This window comes from Onychomys torridus, chromosome 11 (assembly GCF_903995425.1).
Source record: "Onychomys torridus chromosome 11, mOncTor1.1, whole genome shotgun sequence".
NCBI lineage: Eukaryota > Metazoa > Chordata > Mammalia > Rodentia > Cricetidae > Onychomys > Onychomys torridus.
The window spans coordinates 28,965,737-28,981,264 of record NC_050453.1 but is presented as its reverse complement, the minus strand read 5'-3'; the positions used below and the strand labels follow the sequence as shown (position 1 = coordinate 28,981,264).

The 15,528-nt window shown below is 45.7% G+C and overlaps 1 protein-coding gene across 2 annotated transcripts in view; it reads right to left on the bottom strand.

Annotated features, from left to right (window-relative positions):
• Mpzl1 (myelin protein zero like 1) overlaps positions 1 to 15,528 on the bottom strand; it is a 41,492-nt gene that overhangs the window by 7,082 nt on the left and 18,882 nt on the right. Inside the window, exons 2-5 of one of the 2 annotated variants that reach the window (XM_036202370.1) lie at positions 9,831 to 9,997; positions 7,732 to 7,945; positions 6,775 to 6,907; positions 3,537 to 3,642 (exon numbers count right to left, since the gene is read on the bottom strand). In XM_036202370.1, coding sequence (XP_036058263.1) covers positions 3,537 to 3,642; positions 6,775 to 6,907; positions 7,732 to 7,945; positions 9,831 to 9,997 — 620 coding nt within the window. The remainder of the gene's footprint in view (positions 1 to 3,536; positions 3,643 to 6,774; positions 6,908 to 7,731; positions 7,946 to 9,830; positions 9,998 to 15,528) is intronic. The other variant, XM_036202371.1, reaches the window with a different exon arrangement.

Below are 15,528 nucleotides of genomic sequence, written 5' to 3'. Positions count from 1 at the left end.
GGTTTGGTTTTTGGCATACTTCATTTTGGATAATACTTATTGCTAATCTTTATTATTGCCCCCTCGCCCCCAGCTCAGTTTTCATCAGTCCACGCTGTAACTCGGGCTGGCCTGAAGCTTGTGGTCAGTCTGTCTCTGGCCCGCTCTATCCAGCACAGCTGCTCTGGTCTGTCAGCAGCACCCAGTGTCCTCATCCCCCACCCCACCTGTCTGATGGATCTCTCTTTCCTCATTATGTGCAAAGTTCTATTTCCTTCTTTACTTGTAAGAAAACAACTTTAATGTCCTTGTTTAAGAATCCCATTATCAGCCGGGCGGTGGTGGCGCACGCCTTTAATCCCAGCACTTGGGAGGCAGAGGCAGGCGGATCTCTGAGAGTTCGAGGCCAGCCTGGTCTACAGAGCAAGATCCAGGAAAGGCGCAAAGCTACAAAGAGGAAAAAAAAAGAGAGAGAGAGAGAATCCCGTTATCTCTGTTATTTCTGGGTTCATATTTTAAAAGGTTTATTAATTGTTTTAGTGTGAATGTTTGCCTGCATATATGTATGTGCACATGTGTGTGCCTGGTGCCCAAGGAAGCCAGAAGGGGGTGTCAGATACCCTAGAACTGGAGTTATAGACAATTGTGAGTCATGCTGTGAGTACTAGGAACCAAACCCAGGTCCTTTGCAAATGCAGCAAGAGCTCTTCACTGCTGAGCATCTCTCCAGCCCCTAGAATTGTAGTCTATGTGCTGCCGAAGCAAGTACTAGTTACCTGCCCTTTAAGGTTTATTTATTTAGTATACAGTGCTCTGTCTGCAAGTATGTCTGCCCGCCAGCAGAGGGCGCCAGACCTCATTACAGATGGTTGTGAGCCACCATGTGGGTGCTGGGAATTGAACTCTGGACCTCTGGAAGAACAGCCAGTGCTCTTAACCTCTGAGCCATCTCTCCTGCTTCTTATATGCCTAGTTTCCCTAAGCCTTCTTTGAGGCAGGGTTTCTATGGAACCCAGCTCGGTGTTTAGGCAATCCTCCCATCTCAGCCTCCCAAGCACTGGAATTACAAGTATGTTACCACACCTGGCCATATGCCTGGACATTTTTGATTGGTACCAGACATTATGAATTTTACACTATTGGGCACTGGATTGCTGGGCATTGTTGCAGTCTGATGCGGCATCCAGCTAAATTACTTCTGGATGAGTTGAAATCTCCAAAGGCCTCTTTCAAGCTCTGTAAAAATGGGTCCTGAGTACCCTTTATCTGGATATTTAAGCACCTACAAAGATATGACTACTCCGAGCACCAGGGGTAACAGATTTCTCTACAAACTATTCCCAGCTCCCGGTCTCAAAAGTGTTCTACCATGTATGCACAGATCTATACTCTGCCCCAAACTCTCAGGGATGCTACTCCAGGTTTGTGAAGTGCGCACATACACTCATGGGCACACACCCTTTTCCTCTGTAATGTCTGCTTTTCTGTCTCAAACTCCTCAGGTCAGTGAAACAGCTTCCCCTCTCTGCAAGAGTCTGTGGCACGGCTTCACTGTTGCTTTTCTTTGAGATCAGAGCATTGAATGACCCAGGTTACAAAGTCTCAAAAGCCACTGTTTCACTGTTCAGAACTAAGAGTTCGTTTTCAGCAGAAGAGCAATGGGCAGAAGTCCAAGGGCAGAACAGAGCTTCCCCGGGGCTTCCCAAGCCATTAAACTTATTCGTCACTCTCCCGACTTCATCACAGCCCTATTCCTAATTAGGACCCAAATCTACTGAGGGAAACTGAGATATATTGTGGCGATGGAGGGAGGGAGAGCAGGGGGGGATAGGAACAGGTTATGGCCTGGTGCCATCACAGACCAGCTGCTGTCTAGGAGGCTGGGTTTGGACCCCAACCCTGACAGCGTGGTGTGCTTTTAGAACGAGGCCTCAGTTTCCTCACCACATGTAAGACCTGTGGAAGAAGACCTCAAGTGTATGTAAGGAACACACATATCCTTTTTACTGTTTGTGAAATCCAGTCCCTTTAGCTATCACCTCTTTAGGGCAAAGCAGAAGTGGCCAAATTCCTGAGAATGGTTTCTAGTCCACACAGACCCCACGGGCACTAACTAAGCTATGAAGCTTTGACGAAGCCATGGTTATGGTTCAAAACCGCACAGTAGACGCACAATACGAAGTGGGGTGCGGGCCCTTGCTAAATTCCAAATGGAAGACATTCTTCAGAACCTCCCACAATAAGTAGAAACCAAACACCCTTCCTTATTCATCTAGCCTATAAATTATCCGGACAAGCATTTCCTCTCAATTAAACATTTTTCAGATGTATTTATTTTGTTCCTCTCTGAGTATTTTGCCTGCATGTATGTACGTACACCACATCTGTGCTTGCAGCCTGTGGAGGTCAGGAGAGGGGACTGGATTGCCTGCAACTATAGTTATAAATGACTGTGAGCCACCATGTGGGTTCTGGGAACTGAACCAGAGTCCCCTGCAAGAGCAGTCAAGTGTTCCCTACCATTGGGCCATCTCTCTGGCCCCTGAATTTTTTCCAAAGAAAACTAATTTTGTGTTTTATTATCAATACCAAGATTATCAACTTTTCCCTGAAAACAAATTTTCTGGTACTCTGCACCATAAATCCTGACCACTGTGGCTGGTCATGAAATAAATTTCTTGCTTTATTTTTAATACTGAGAACACTCACTTTCCCTGCTAATTTCCGTGTGTGTGTGTGTGTGTGTGTGTGTGTGTGTGTGTGTGTGTGTGTATGAACATGTGTGAATGTGCTAAAGACTACCTAGCATGTATGTGGTTTCTCAGGTATCTTCTACTTTTCTTTGGATACAGGGTCTCCCGCACACCTTTTCCCTTCGGTTTTGGAGACAGGGTCATTCTACACAGCCCTGGCTGTCCTGGAACTCACTCTGTAGACCAGGCTGGCCTAGAATTCACAGAGATCCACCTGCTTCTGCCTCCCTAGTGCTGGGATTAAAGCATGTGTCATCAGGCCCTGCAAGACAGTCTTTCAATGGGACCTGGGACTTGCCAATTAGCCTGGCTAGCTGGCTAGTGAGCCTAAGTGGTCCATCGTCCCTACCTCTCTCTCCAGCCCTGTGAAGTGTATACCACCATCTAGCTTCCCCTCCTCCTTCATGTAGGTTCTGAGGATTGGACCCAGGTTCTCTGCCAAGAATTTGACTGAATGAAGTATTGCCCCAGCTCTTCCCTGTTAAATTCTTAGAGTACTTTAGAATATAGTTTACTAAATTCTCTTCTCTTGGGCAACCGACAAAGCCACTTGCTACTTACTTGTACTCGGGCCAAAGGAGACACCTTTTTAATAAATGTTAGTGGTGCTTTGGTGGGAGACTTTCCTAAGATCAGTTCTTTGCCACACATTTTCCTGTGGTGGTCATAGAGCAGCCCTTCAGATCCTTCATCTTCCTCCCTTTCCCTGCATGTCCATTACAGCGAGACTATCACGGTATTCTCCCTCATACCCAAGAAGTTAGAGCGCACTGAACATGAGAGCCGAGGGCCATCAGCTGTTACCTGGTGAGATCCGGCGGAAGGCGGACTCTTTACTAGGCCCTCTGTGTCGGAGGGATACTTCCGTGGAGCCTGCTTAACTGGCGACAAACGCTCTGAGGTACTGCAGCTGACGAGGTGACAATGTGAAGAACAAACGTAAAAACGAAAAATTACAGTAAATGGAAACAGAAGTATAGTGATGGAGGTGGTGGCACATGGCACAACGGAGCAACAGATACTTAAAAGCAAAACAACCAAACAAAACAGCGGTCTCCAGAAACCAGGCTCTTAGAACTCCCTTGGGCTCCTGACACTGGCCTTCTTCTAAACCAGTCAGCAGGTGGCCAAGGGCCGCAAGTAGCAACACTGTGTCTGTCTGTGGTGTGCTATTTCCCCTCCTGCCCTCCATCAGGCTTCAGGATAAAAGGAGTTTGCTCTTACATTTTTGGTTGTGAGCCTAGCCTTTGACGGCTGAGTTATCCTTCCAGCTCTTGAAAAACAAAACAAAACAAAAACAGAAACAACAACAAAAAAGGAGTAAGTTCACCAGGCAGTGGTGGCGCATGCCTTTAGTCCCAGCACTCGGGAGGCAGAGGCAGGCGGATCTCTGTGAGTTCGAGGTCTACAGAGGGAGATCCAGGACAGGCTCCAAAACAACACGGAGAAAAACAAAACAAAACAAAAAGAAGGAGTAAGCTCTACTAGCTTAATGGCCAAGTGCTTCAGTCCTCATCCAAGGAAAGCCCCTTCTGGATGAATTTCAAAAATCAAAGGCCACATCCGGACTCAGCACCATGGTTCCCCTTCTCCTATCAACATCCCAATCAAACAAAACCAAGAAATACAAAAACCTCAAAACACAAACAGCCAGAAGTCATGACCATGAGAAACTGGAATGTCACATGGACTGAACTCTGTGAGAAGCATGGGGGCATCTTTAAGAAGTGCTACCCCCATGACTAAGTGGGGAAACTGAACAGGAAGCAGGGCTGTGTCTCAGTTCTTAGGACTGTGTCAGTAGTGCTGACACACTATCTTAAAAAGTAAGGAGTCTGAAGAGGACCACATTGAAAGTGTCATTACTGAAACCAAAGCATCCTGGGCACTTTGCAAACTGCCCTCTAGAATGGGAGGCTACATGCCCTAAGCCAAACTATTCAATTATTCTAACGCAAAGAAGGTCTTAATGGTCAACAATAAAATTCATGTATGAAAATCACACATGTATTTTACATGGAAGACATGCACATGCGCGCACACACACACACACACACACACTGAGATGAACATAACTTCATTTGGATGTTAATGTTTTATGTTTTCAGTATGGTCAAATGACACACCTGTGAACCATACTAGCCATTGGGTTAGCACCGAGCTGGCTGGTTAGTGTCAAGGAGAGGAATGGGTTGAACATGTACACATAATATTAACAGCAATGTCAATGTGATCAGTTACCATGTGTCTAGTGGGAGCAGAAGAGGAGACCCAGTCCTGTTACAGTGCCAATGTGTCTTCTATGTCAGTTGTTTTGTTATTATTTTTATTTTATATACATTGGTGTTTTGCCTACGTACATGTCTGTGTGAGGGTGTCAGATCTTGGAGTTACAGACAGTTACGAGGTGCCATGTGGGAGCTGGGAACTGAACCAGGGTCTCCTGGAAGAGCAGTCAGTGCTCTTAACCGCTGAGCCAACTCTCCAGCCCCACTCCTTTTTTTTTTTTTTAAGGGAAGATAAGTAGGATCTGGTCCTAGCACAGCCAGAAGAAAAGCAGGAAATGGTGTGGGGGTGGAGTGAGGACCAAGGCGAGACTAGCAGCAACCACAGTGCCATGCAGGACCCTGGAGAGAAACATCTTCCTGCCCACGGCATTAACCCCAAGCGAGAACTCCAGCCTGAGGCGTTACTACCTTAGATGAGTCTCAAGTTGAAAACCATCAATCCCACTGTGTTTAAAACACACCCCATGCAAGGGAACAATAGTCAGCAGAACAGACACATTCCAAGCAAGTAATACCTGAATCAGAACACTCTAGACTTGTTTAAACACAGCGCTCCTAACAACTCGAGGTCAGCAAAGCCCACAGACAGAGGCTCCTGCCATCATCTGGGCATGCAATCCTCTCTAACCACAGTTCCTCTAGGATGGCTCAAGTTAGCCTGTGCGTGTGTGACGCTGCTCGGGCTATACCAACTTGAATGCAGCCTTCATCCCCAGGCTTATCTCGTGAGTGCTATGGCTTACATGGGTTAGCTTTCCAGCTGGAGTGGGGAAAAGAGAAGGTCTTGCAGTTAGACACGGCCCTACAGTCAGATGTCCCTTGTGAGAGACATCATAACAAAGCCACACACATCTTCCTTCTTCCCGTTACGTGTGGACCTTAACTCTTACTCTCCCGGTTTGGGTGCACGCAAGCAAGAAAGAGCGAAGTGATGAAGCTGCCCGGGTGGTGGTGAGGTGGGAATAAATACAGCAGAGAGAAGCCCTGCCTCGCAACGGGCCAGGGAGTCACTTACTAGCAGAGGATCTCCAGCTAGCAAGCAAAAGAAAGGCCCTTGTAAGATTAGTAGCAGCACATTACGATTAAACTGTTTTTTAAACCTTTTCTCATTTCCATGTTTTACATTTGTTTATTTGTGTGTGGGGAAGCTGAGGGTGAAGGGAAGGTTACAAACATGTATTCTATGGCATGCAAATGGAGGTCAAAGGAGAATTCATGAGGCGTTAGTTCCTTCCTACCGTATGGACTTCAGGGATCAAACTTTGGTCATTCATTTTGGGGACAACCATCTTTACCTGCTGAACAACCTTGCCAGGCCCCACTGTTATTCTGAGACAAGGTCTCATGTAGCCCAGGCTGGCCTCAAACCCACCAAGTAGCCAAGTATGACCTTGAACTACTTCCCAAGTACCAGAATTATAGACATGTACCACCATGCCTGGCAAAGTTAAACCCTTAAATTGGGTAAGTGATGTCTGTGGCATAAGAGTTCTAATTGCTGAGTAGATGGAATGGAACCTTAGCACCTGACTGCTGAGCAATTCATCTCCCTAAACCTCAGAAGAAAACTACAGGAGAGAGGCTGGCTTCTTCTTCTGCAGTGAACAGCAATCCACTGCTGGCTACTTCCTCACACCAAAACACCGAGGACTGCTTGGGCCCGATGGAAAAGCAAACAGCAGATAATCCTTCCTTCGAGGTGCTTTTCCCGATTTCTTCTCTCCAGCCCTCCTCTGATAGATAGCAGCTCTTACCCAGTGTAATCCCGTTTCGAGTGCTTTCTTCTGTAGAGGACTACCAGAACCAAGCTGATGAGCAGAGTGAGGCCAAGGACCACGGCAGTAACTGTGCCCACCACCACCCAAACCAGGAACACCAGCAAATTATCTAGAGAGAACAGGGTGTGTGTGGGGGGGCAGAGAGAAGAAATGGAATTCCGTTAATTGAATTAGCAAGGGTCTTCCTTCGGCAGTTAGCATCTTATTTATCCTCTTTCATGAGCCAAACTAGACAGAGCAGCATCTAATGATGACCCACGGCTGGCACACCCATGGCCTGTCAGTTGAAAACGACCTAGAGAACTAAGCATTTCTAACCCCACAACCCCGCTCCACATTCTCCAGTCAAAGCAAACCTGGAGACGTGCATTTACACCAGTCACCTCCAGCAGGAGACACTGAAACCTGTGCTCCCTGCACCATCGCAAACCAGGGAAGAAGTTTCCGTGTTGCTGTAAGAGATACTAACCGACCATCCCAGACCACATCCGACAGACTTGATCTCCTTTTTCTACAGCCCACTTCACCCAACCATAGTGAATTTGGTCTTTCTTGCTCTTAACACTGAATCACTAACATGCCTGAAATCAGAGCCCCGGGCTTCAGACACAGGTGTGGGAAGGGAAGCCGCCTGCTATGCTGACTGAACAGTGGTTCCCCGACCATCAGCTCTGCTGGGCCAAGCCTCAGAGTCCACAGGGATGGGAAGCATGGCTGGAAGGCAGAAACCATCCCAGCAAGGCTTGGAGGTGTGGCTCAGCAGCAGAGTACTTGGCCAGCATTTATAAGGCCTCAGTTTGATATCCAACACCATAAAAAAAAACCCTCCAAAAATAGTTCTTTCCAAATGCACCTTGAACTATAAATCTTATTCTCTAGCTACACATGATGAGAGAGACCATGTCCCATCACATCAACCACCGTGGGAAGTACCTATTTCCACCACATGGAGCCTGATCTGCCCAGGCCGGACGACGATATCAGGAGGATTTTTGACATCACAGATATAGGTGCCGTTGTGGACAGACTGAATATTCTCTATATTGATTGATGCGTCTTTCTTGTCAAGGTCCCCAGCCCAGGTGACTCGGTCTTTAAATGGTGGATAGTCCCCGATGTACACTTGTCCTTGTGAGTAGTGGAAAAACTGCAGGGGAAACAAGAACACGTGAGCTCCACTCTCAAAGGTGGCATTCCCGGCGTCTGGAACAGCCGTGCTGTGCTGCCCAAAGATGGCCAATCACATCGGGTCTTGGCAAGGGTCTTCACTGTCATCTTTCTGGCTTCCACCATGGGATGGCACAACACCAAATCCTTACCAAATGCCAGGCTCACTGGTCTCCAGATTTGCAAACTTTGGATCTGTAAGAACTAAGTCTATGTTCCTTATAAATCACCCAGTCAGTCATTGCCATTTTATTTCAGCATAAAGACGGGCTTAGAAACCCACTGTTGGTCATAAACCTGTAGTACTTCCTCCTCCTCCTATCCCCCCTCCCCCACGCAATCCATATCCTAACAGTCTGCCATTTCACAAATCAACCCCAGTCCTCTGCTGTCCCTTCAGCCCCTGTCCGATTTCACAAAGCTTCATCTCCCCTTGCCTGCCTTGAATTTCACAAGCGAGGAATGTGTGAAGCGCAGAAAACCTCAGTGACCTGCCCAAGGTCACAGGTTTTATTAGCTCCATTTTATAGACATGAATCAGAACAACTGGTCCATGTCAACTAGCTTTTAGCCAGGCACTGGTTTTCTGTGATGATTAATCTCAATTATTGATGAAATCTAGAAATACCAGGAAGATGGGTTTCTGAGCATGCCTGAGGGAATTATCTTGACTTGGTTAATTGATATGGGAAGATCTGCCCACTGTGGTGGGCGTCATTCCCTGAGCTGGAATCTGGACAGTATATATAATATAAAGGAGGAAGTGAGCTGGGTAGGCATTTGCTATTCTCTGCTTCCCTGTTATCACTGGGACGTGACCAGCGACTGAGTTGTCTTGACGTCTTCCTTCCGTAATGGACTGTGCCCTTGAACAGCGAGCCAAGATAAAGCCCTTTCTCCTTCAAATTGCTTCTGTCAGAGTATTTTATCACAGCAACAAGAGGAAACAAAACACACCAACGCACTTTCTGTCCAGCCCGAGTGCTTGCCTCATCACCCTGGCGACCATGTGCCAGGCTCACTTCTCAGTGCTCTCAGGTAAGAGCAAGGACGCTTTCCCCAGGCCCTTTAGTTTCCGTTTACGTACAGAGGTGTTTTGTCTGCACTTATGTCTGTGTACCATGTGTATGCAGTGTTGTCGGAGGTAAGAAGAGGGAATCGGATCCCCTGGAACTGGAGGTGCAGTTGTAAGCCACCACTTGGGTGCTGGAAACCTGGGTCCTTTGGAAGGGCAGCAAGTGCTCATAACCACTGGGCCATCTCTCCAGCACCAAGAGCAAAGATACTTTTATTGACGACCTTGCATGCCAATGGCATGGTAAGGTCCCAGTAAATATGGCAGAATCACACTACAAGGCAAATTAACAAAAAAAAAAAAAAAAAAAAAAAAATCAGTACATCAGAAGGACTATATATATATAACTCTATATAGTGTGGGCTATAGAGAGACAGAGAGACAGACAGATATAGATATCGTAAAATAAATAGAAATACAAAATGGGACAACTGCAAGCTGAAAAGGTGTGGGATAAAATGTGACTACAGTCAGCACAGTCCAACGGAGGCGCCCTGTGGAAGGGAACAATTCCAAATCTGATTTGGTGGTCGGAGGGAATGGGGTGGGGTTGGAGGTTGGGGACAAGGGAAATAAATACAAAGACAAGGAAATAAGCTGCATTTGAGAGATGCTGGGCAGACGTTTTCTGGAACATTTTGAAGCAAGAGAAGAAGGAGCCTAGAAGTGTCTCGTTTCAGAAATGGATGGTAGGAGTGGGTCACTGATCACAGGACAGAAGTGGAGCAGTCTGTGAGAAACAATGAACACAGACGGGAGGGGGGGCAGAGGCGGAGAGGGCGGTTCTTACCGACACCGCACTGTCAGTGCCGTCGGGCTGGAAGCTCCAGGACACCGTGGTCAACCATCCAGTTGTGTTAGGAGAATCGAATGTGCACGTCAGCTTCCCCTGTGTCCCGTTCACCACAAAGATTTCTTTGGGAGTATGTACCTCCAGGGCTGATATTCTAGCTGTCACTGAAGAGAAAAGAACAGAGTTGAAGAGCAGGATTTGGTAGAAATACCACTGTACATATTTACCAAAGAAAAAGAGGTTACTGGATTTCTTCAGAGTAACTGCTCACTGTCTGTTTTTTGTCTTTTTTTTTTTTAGTTATTGGTTTGTTGTTCATTTTTTAACTATTTGGGAGCCATGTTGTTTATTTGGAGACAGAGCCTCACTAAGTGGCCCAGGCTGGCCTTGAACTCAGACTCTGCCTATTCTGGCCTCTTTAGTGTTGGGATTTCAGGTAATGACCACCAGACTTGGTTTATTTTGAGTTTTTATTAATTAAATATTTTTCACTACTTTGGCTTATAGTCAATTTTTTTTCCTTTTAATTAACAGGTGAACCAGGTGTGTTGGTAAATGCCTTCAATCCCAGCAACCCATTGCAAGTTTGAATACAGCCTGGTGTACACAATGAGTTCCAGGTCAGCCAGGTCACCCCTCTGTGGGGTTGGGGGTGAGTCCTTTTTGGGCTGGAAAGATGGCTCAGCCGTTTAGAGGGCTTGTTGCTCTCGAAGAGGACCCAGGCCCAATTCTTGCCACCCACACGGTGGCTCACATCCATCTATTTCTCCAGTTCCAGAGGATCCAATCTCCTGGATGTGATGCACATACATACATGCAGGCAAAACACTCATACATATAAAATAAAATAAGTAAATCTAAAAAATAATTAACAGACAAAAACAACCAGTAAAAGCAGTTCATGTTTACAGAAACCTGAATGCCAAGTGCAGGGTTCCCACAAATTCCATCCCCTCCTCCAGTCTCCTCCACTACTAACATCTGGCATCAGTGTGGTACATTTGTCTCAATTTTAAACAGATATTGCTACACTACTCTTAACTAAGGTCCCTAGTTTACATTAGGGTTCACTCTTGTGAAGACTCTTTTTCCTTAAGTCCTATGGATTTTAACAGTGAGTGTAACAAGGTATACTAAGGCATCATAGATTTCATTGTCCTAAACATCCCTGAGTGCTACTGATTAAGCATGGTCTCCAGCCCCTGGCAAACACTGGCCTTTTGTGGTCTCCAAATTTTTGTCTTTGTCAGAATACTGTATAGTTGGAGTCATACACTCATACATGCACCTTTTCGGAGTGACTTCTCCCACTTAGCAATATTCTCTCAGGCTTCCTTGATGTCTTTCTAATGCACAGGATGTCATGTTGTTGTCATGAATGTGATGATATTATTGTCAATTAGAGAGGACCTGGGAGACAAGTAATTGTGGATGACACCATTGCATGGGCTGAGATCCTGCACCGAATTAAAAAGGAAAAAGTATGCTGGGTGGCAGTGGTGCACACCTTTAATCCCAACACTCGGGAGGCAGAGGCAGGTGGATCTCTGTGAGTTTGAGGCCAGCCTGGGCTACAGAGCGAGATCCAGAAAAGGCACAAAACTACACAGAGAAGCCGTCTTGAAAAAAAACAAAACAAAAGGAAAAAGGAAACTAAAGACTAGCACTTCTCACTCTCTGCCTCTGGATGCAATGTGTCTGATGCCTCCAGCCCTGCAGCCCTAACTTCCTCACCAAGGCAGGCTGTACCCTAGACCTGTAAGCCAGGGTGAGTCCTTTCTTCATTAAGTTACCTTCATCAGGGCATTTCAACCCAGCAGCAGAAACGTAACTAATGTAATGCAAATGAGAAACATTGGCTGTTCCACAGTTTACCATTCACCATGGAAAGCCTTCTTAGGCAGCCAGTGTAGTGGCTCATGCCCTTATCCCAGCACTTGGGAGGCAGAGGCAAGCAGATTTCTGTGAGTTCTGGGCCAGCCTGGTCCACAGTACAAGTTATAGAGTAACCCTGTCTTGAAAAACCAAACCAAAAACAAAAACAAACCAAAAACAAGCCTGGGGGGGGGGGGGTCTTCTTGAGGTTCCCCTGGTGTCTATTTTTTAATAACATGAAAGTCTTATTCTTATTCTTACTTCTTTAAAGTTTTTATATTCATCTGATATACAGCAATTGTTATCACATTAAGCTTTACTCCCCATTTATATTTAAAGCATTAAACATACTTATTATTACATAACTGACATTCTTCCTATTAAAAAAAAATGCAAGATATATTTGGTTTTGTGAGTAAAATCTTACCTCCCTTAAAGTTTCCCTGTGCAACTCTAGAAAGAGCAGAAAGTAAACATGCCTACTCTAGAAAGAGCAGAAAGTAGACATGCCTACTCTAGGAAGAGCAGAAAGTAGACATGCCTACTCTAGGAAGAGCAGAAAGTAGACATGCCTACTCTAGGAAGAGCAGAAAGTAGACATGCCTACTCTAGGAAGAGCAGAAAGTAGACATGCCTACTCTAGAAAGAGCAGAAAGTAGACATGCCTACTCTAGAAAGAGAGAAAGTAGACAGCCTACTCTAGAAAGAGCAGAAAGTAGACATGCCTACTCTAGGAAGAGCAGAAAGTAGACATGCCTATTCTAGGAAGAGCAGAAAGTAGACATGCCTACTCTAGAAAGAGCAGAAAGTAGACATGCCTACTCTAGAAAGAGCAGAAAGTAGACATGCCTACTCTAGAAAGAGCAGAAAGTAGACATGCCTACTCTAGGAAGAGCAGAAAGTAGACATGCCTACTCTAGGAAGAGCAGAAAGTAGACATGCCTACTCTAGAAAGAGCAGAAAGTAGACATGCCTACTCTAGAAAGAGCAGAAAGTAGACATGCCTACTCTAGGAAGAGCAGAAAGTAGACATGCCTACTCTAGGAAGAGCAGAAAGTAGACATGCCTACTCTAGGAAGAGCAGAAAGTAGACATGCCTACTCTAGGAAGAGCAGAAAGTAGACATGCCTACTCTAGAAAGAGTAGAAAGTAGACATGCCTACTCTAGGAAAGAGCAGAAAGTAGGCATGCCTACTCTAGAAAGAGTAGAAAGTAGACATGCCTACTCTAGAAAGAGCAGAAAGGAGGCATGCCTACTCTAGAAAGAGCAGAAAGTAGACACGCCTACTCTAGAAAGAGCAGAAAGTAGACATGCCTACTCTAGAAAGAGCAGAAAGTAGACATGCCTACTCTAGAAAGAGCAGAAAGTAGACATGCCTACTCTAGGAAGAGCTGCTCACACTGGGTTAGGTTTGCAATTTACCCTCCAAGTTTGTTCAGTTAGCCTCAGCCCAGGGAACGCTAATTAAAATGTGTCTACCATTTGCAATTTTAAAATGGCTCTTTTTCCCCCCTCAAAAACTGTAATCAGAGGCAACTATGGGACTGGACAGATGCAGCACCCTTGGTAAGACAGTCTTCATTCAAAACAGAGGCACTTTCACAGGCTAAATGTATTTGCCCTGAAACTGTTAACTTAAAACTACCCACCCCAGCCAGGTGGTAGTGGTGCACGCCTTTTATCCTAGCACTCGGGAGGCAGAGGCAGGAGGACCTTTGTGAGTTCAAAGCCAGCCTGGTCTACTGAGCAAGATCCAGGAAACACAAAGCTACAGAGAAACCCTGTCTCGAAAAACAAAACAAAACCAAAAAAAAAAAAAAAAAAGTATTCTTATAAGAAATAGGAATAAATACCTGCTGTGTTCAATTACTTAGAATGCAAAAGACCAGCATTGTCACCGGGACTGACAGTCATTTTCTCCCCAAGGCTTAACCGCGACTCCAGCCAAGGAGAATAAGAGCACTCCTCATTCCTCCCAACCATCTTGCAAATGTTTATTCTCAGAATATAATGGGCACTTTGGCTATTCTTTTAAATAAACTGATAGCCACACTGCATCAGGCAAATTTTTTTCTGCTCAAAGAGGGTGGATTATTATGATAGGGAACAATGGATTATTATTTGTGGTCCAAACCTCAAAATAAGCCTTTCTTTGAGACGACGCAAACAAAGGACGTGCCTTGCAATTGTGGGCAGGCAGAAAAGCAGCCCTGGGGGAGTAGGGTTCAGAACCAACGACAAAGCACTAGTTAACCAGCTCACTGCAGGACTATCTTGCCACTGTGACTTACTCTGCAGTTCTGACACATTTTCTTCAGATGGTGAGGACTGCAAAAATTCCAGTCTCTCAAGTCCATAAACACAGTTAGTTTCCCAAGGACTTTTGTTAAGTTAGAGCATTGCCTTGGAGCCCAGGTGCAAAGGAAAGGGCTCTCTCCCTTACGAGTTGCATGTGGAACTGGGGATAACTAGGTAAGGTCACAGGCCTGAGAGAAGCCAGCCTGGCCTACACAGTGAAAGCCTATTTATAAAAAAAAAAAAAAAAAAAAAAAGCCAGGCAGCAGAATTTAGAGTCAAGAATTTTGAGGGAAAAACCTAGTCAGATACCTAACTGATTTCCAGCAATCTCTCTGAGATGGGCCTGATTTAATTACTTAAAGCTGGTGAGTAAAGTAGGCGGCCTTTCATTCTGAGACACCTTATCACCAGTTAATTTGAACACGGAACCCTTAGAGCCAGACGACAAATTCTAACTCCAGACAGCTCCAGTGTCTAATTTCTACCTTCTTTTCCTCATGAAGAGACCCAGTTCAGCTTTGCATTCCCGCTCCTCCAGCCAAAATGTTCTTGCTAAGGAATGCAATGACCTCCCCGCGGCTCCGTCAGCAGTTAATTTCTGAATCTTATCTGACAGCGTTCATCCTTGCTCCTTTAAACTTTATAGCCTGGCTCTGGAAGATGGTGATCCCTAGACTCTCTTATCGCTCTGCCTGTGCTGTCCTGGGTCGTCCATTTCCCCCATCTCCACAAGTTACAGAGCCCCCAAATAATCCCTCTGACCCAAATGCATTTAGCATTCCTTTTTGTGACTCCATCTCTGGCCAGGGCTGTTAAGTATCTCCTAAAAGTGATGATTGAGAACACACAACTGACATCTGTCACAACTTTGATATGCCCAAATCAAACTCCTAATTCCTGTCCTGACTTTTCATTGTCTTCTCTGGATATAAATGGTCATTCCAGAGTCCTCCCGGGTCCTTTTCCTCACAAGCTCCAAAGCTGTCTAAAAGCCACGTTCTCCCTACTTGCAAGAACAGTTTAAATCTCTCCAGGACACAGTACAACAGTCTTGGTCTAAGCCAGCACTTTCCCTTAGATGACTTCAATGGCCTCCAACCTGGCGCTTTCTCTTCCATCCCTACCTGTGGAACCAAGTGTTCCAGAGACATCAGGAAGGTTTTGTTAAAAACACATAGGGAGGATTGCACTACTCCTCTGCTCAAGCCTTCTGGGGCTCCCCACTTGACCCAGAAGCAGGCCAGCGCTCATATGGCTTGAGGCATTAGCCCCTACCTCTCTAACTTCATTCAAACAAGGCCTGGGGGAAGAAACTTTCTTTAAACCTGCACACGGTTTCTACAGTAACAGCAGCTAGAATCCATCACCCCCTTTTATTTCCGGTTTTTTGAGACAGGGTTTTTCTATGTCGCTTTGGAGTCTTTCCTAGAACTCGCTCTATAGACCAAGCTGGCCTCGAACTCACAGAGATCCACCTGCCTCTGCCTCCCGATTGCTGGAATTAAAGACGTGCGCCACCAC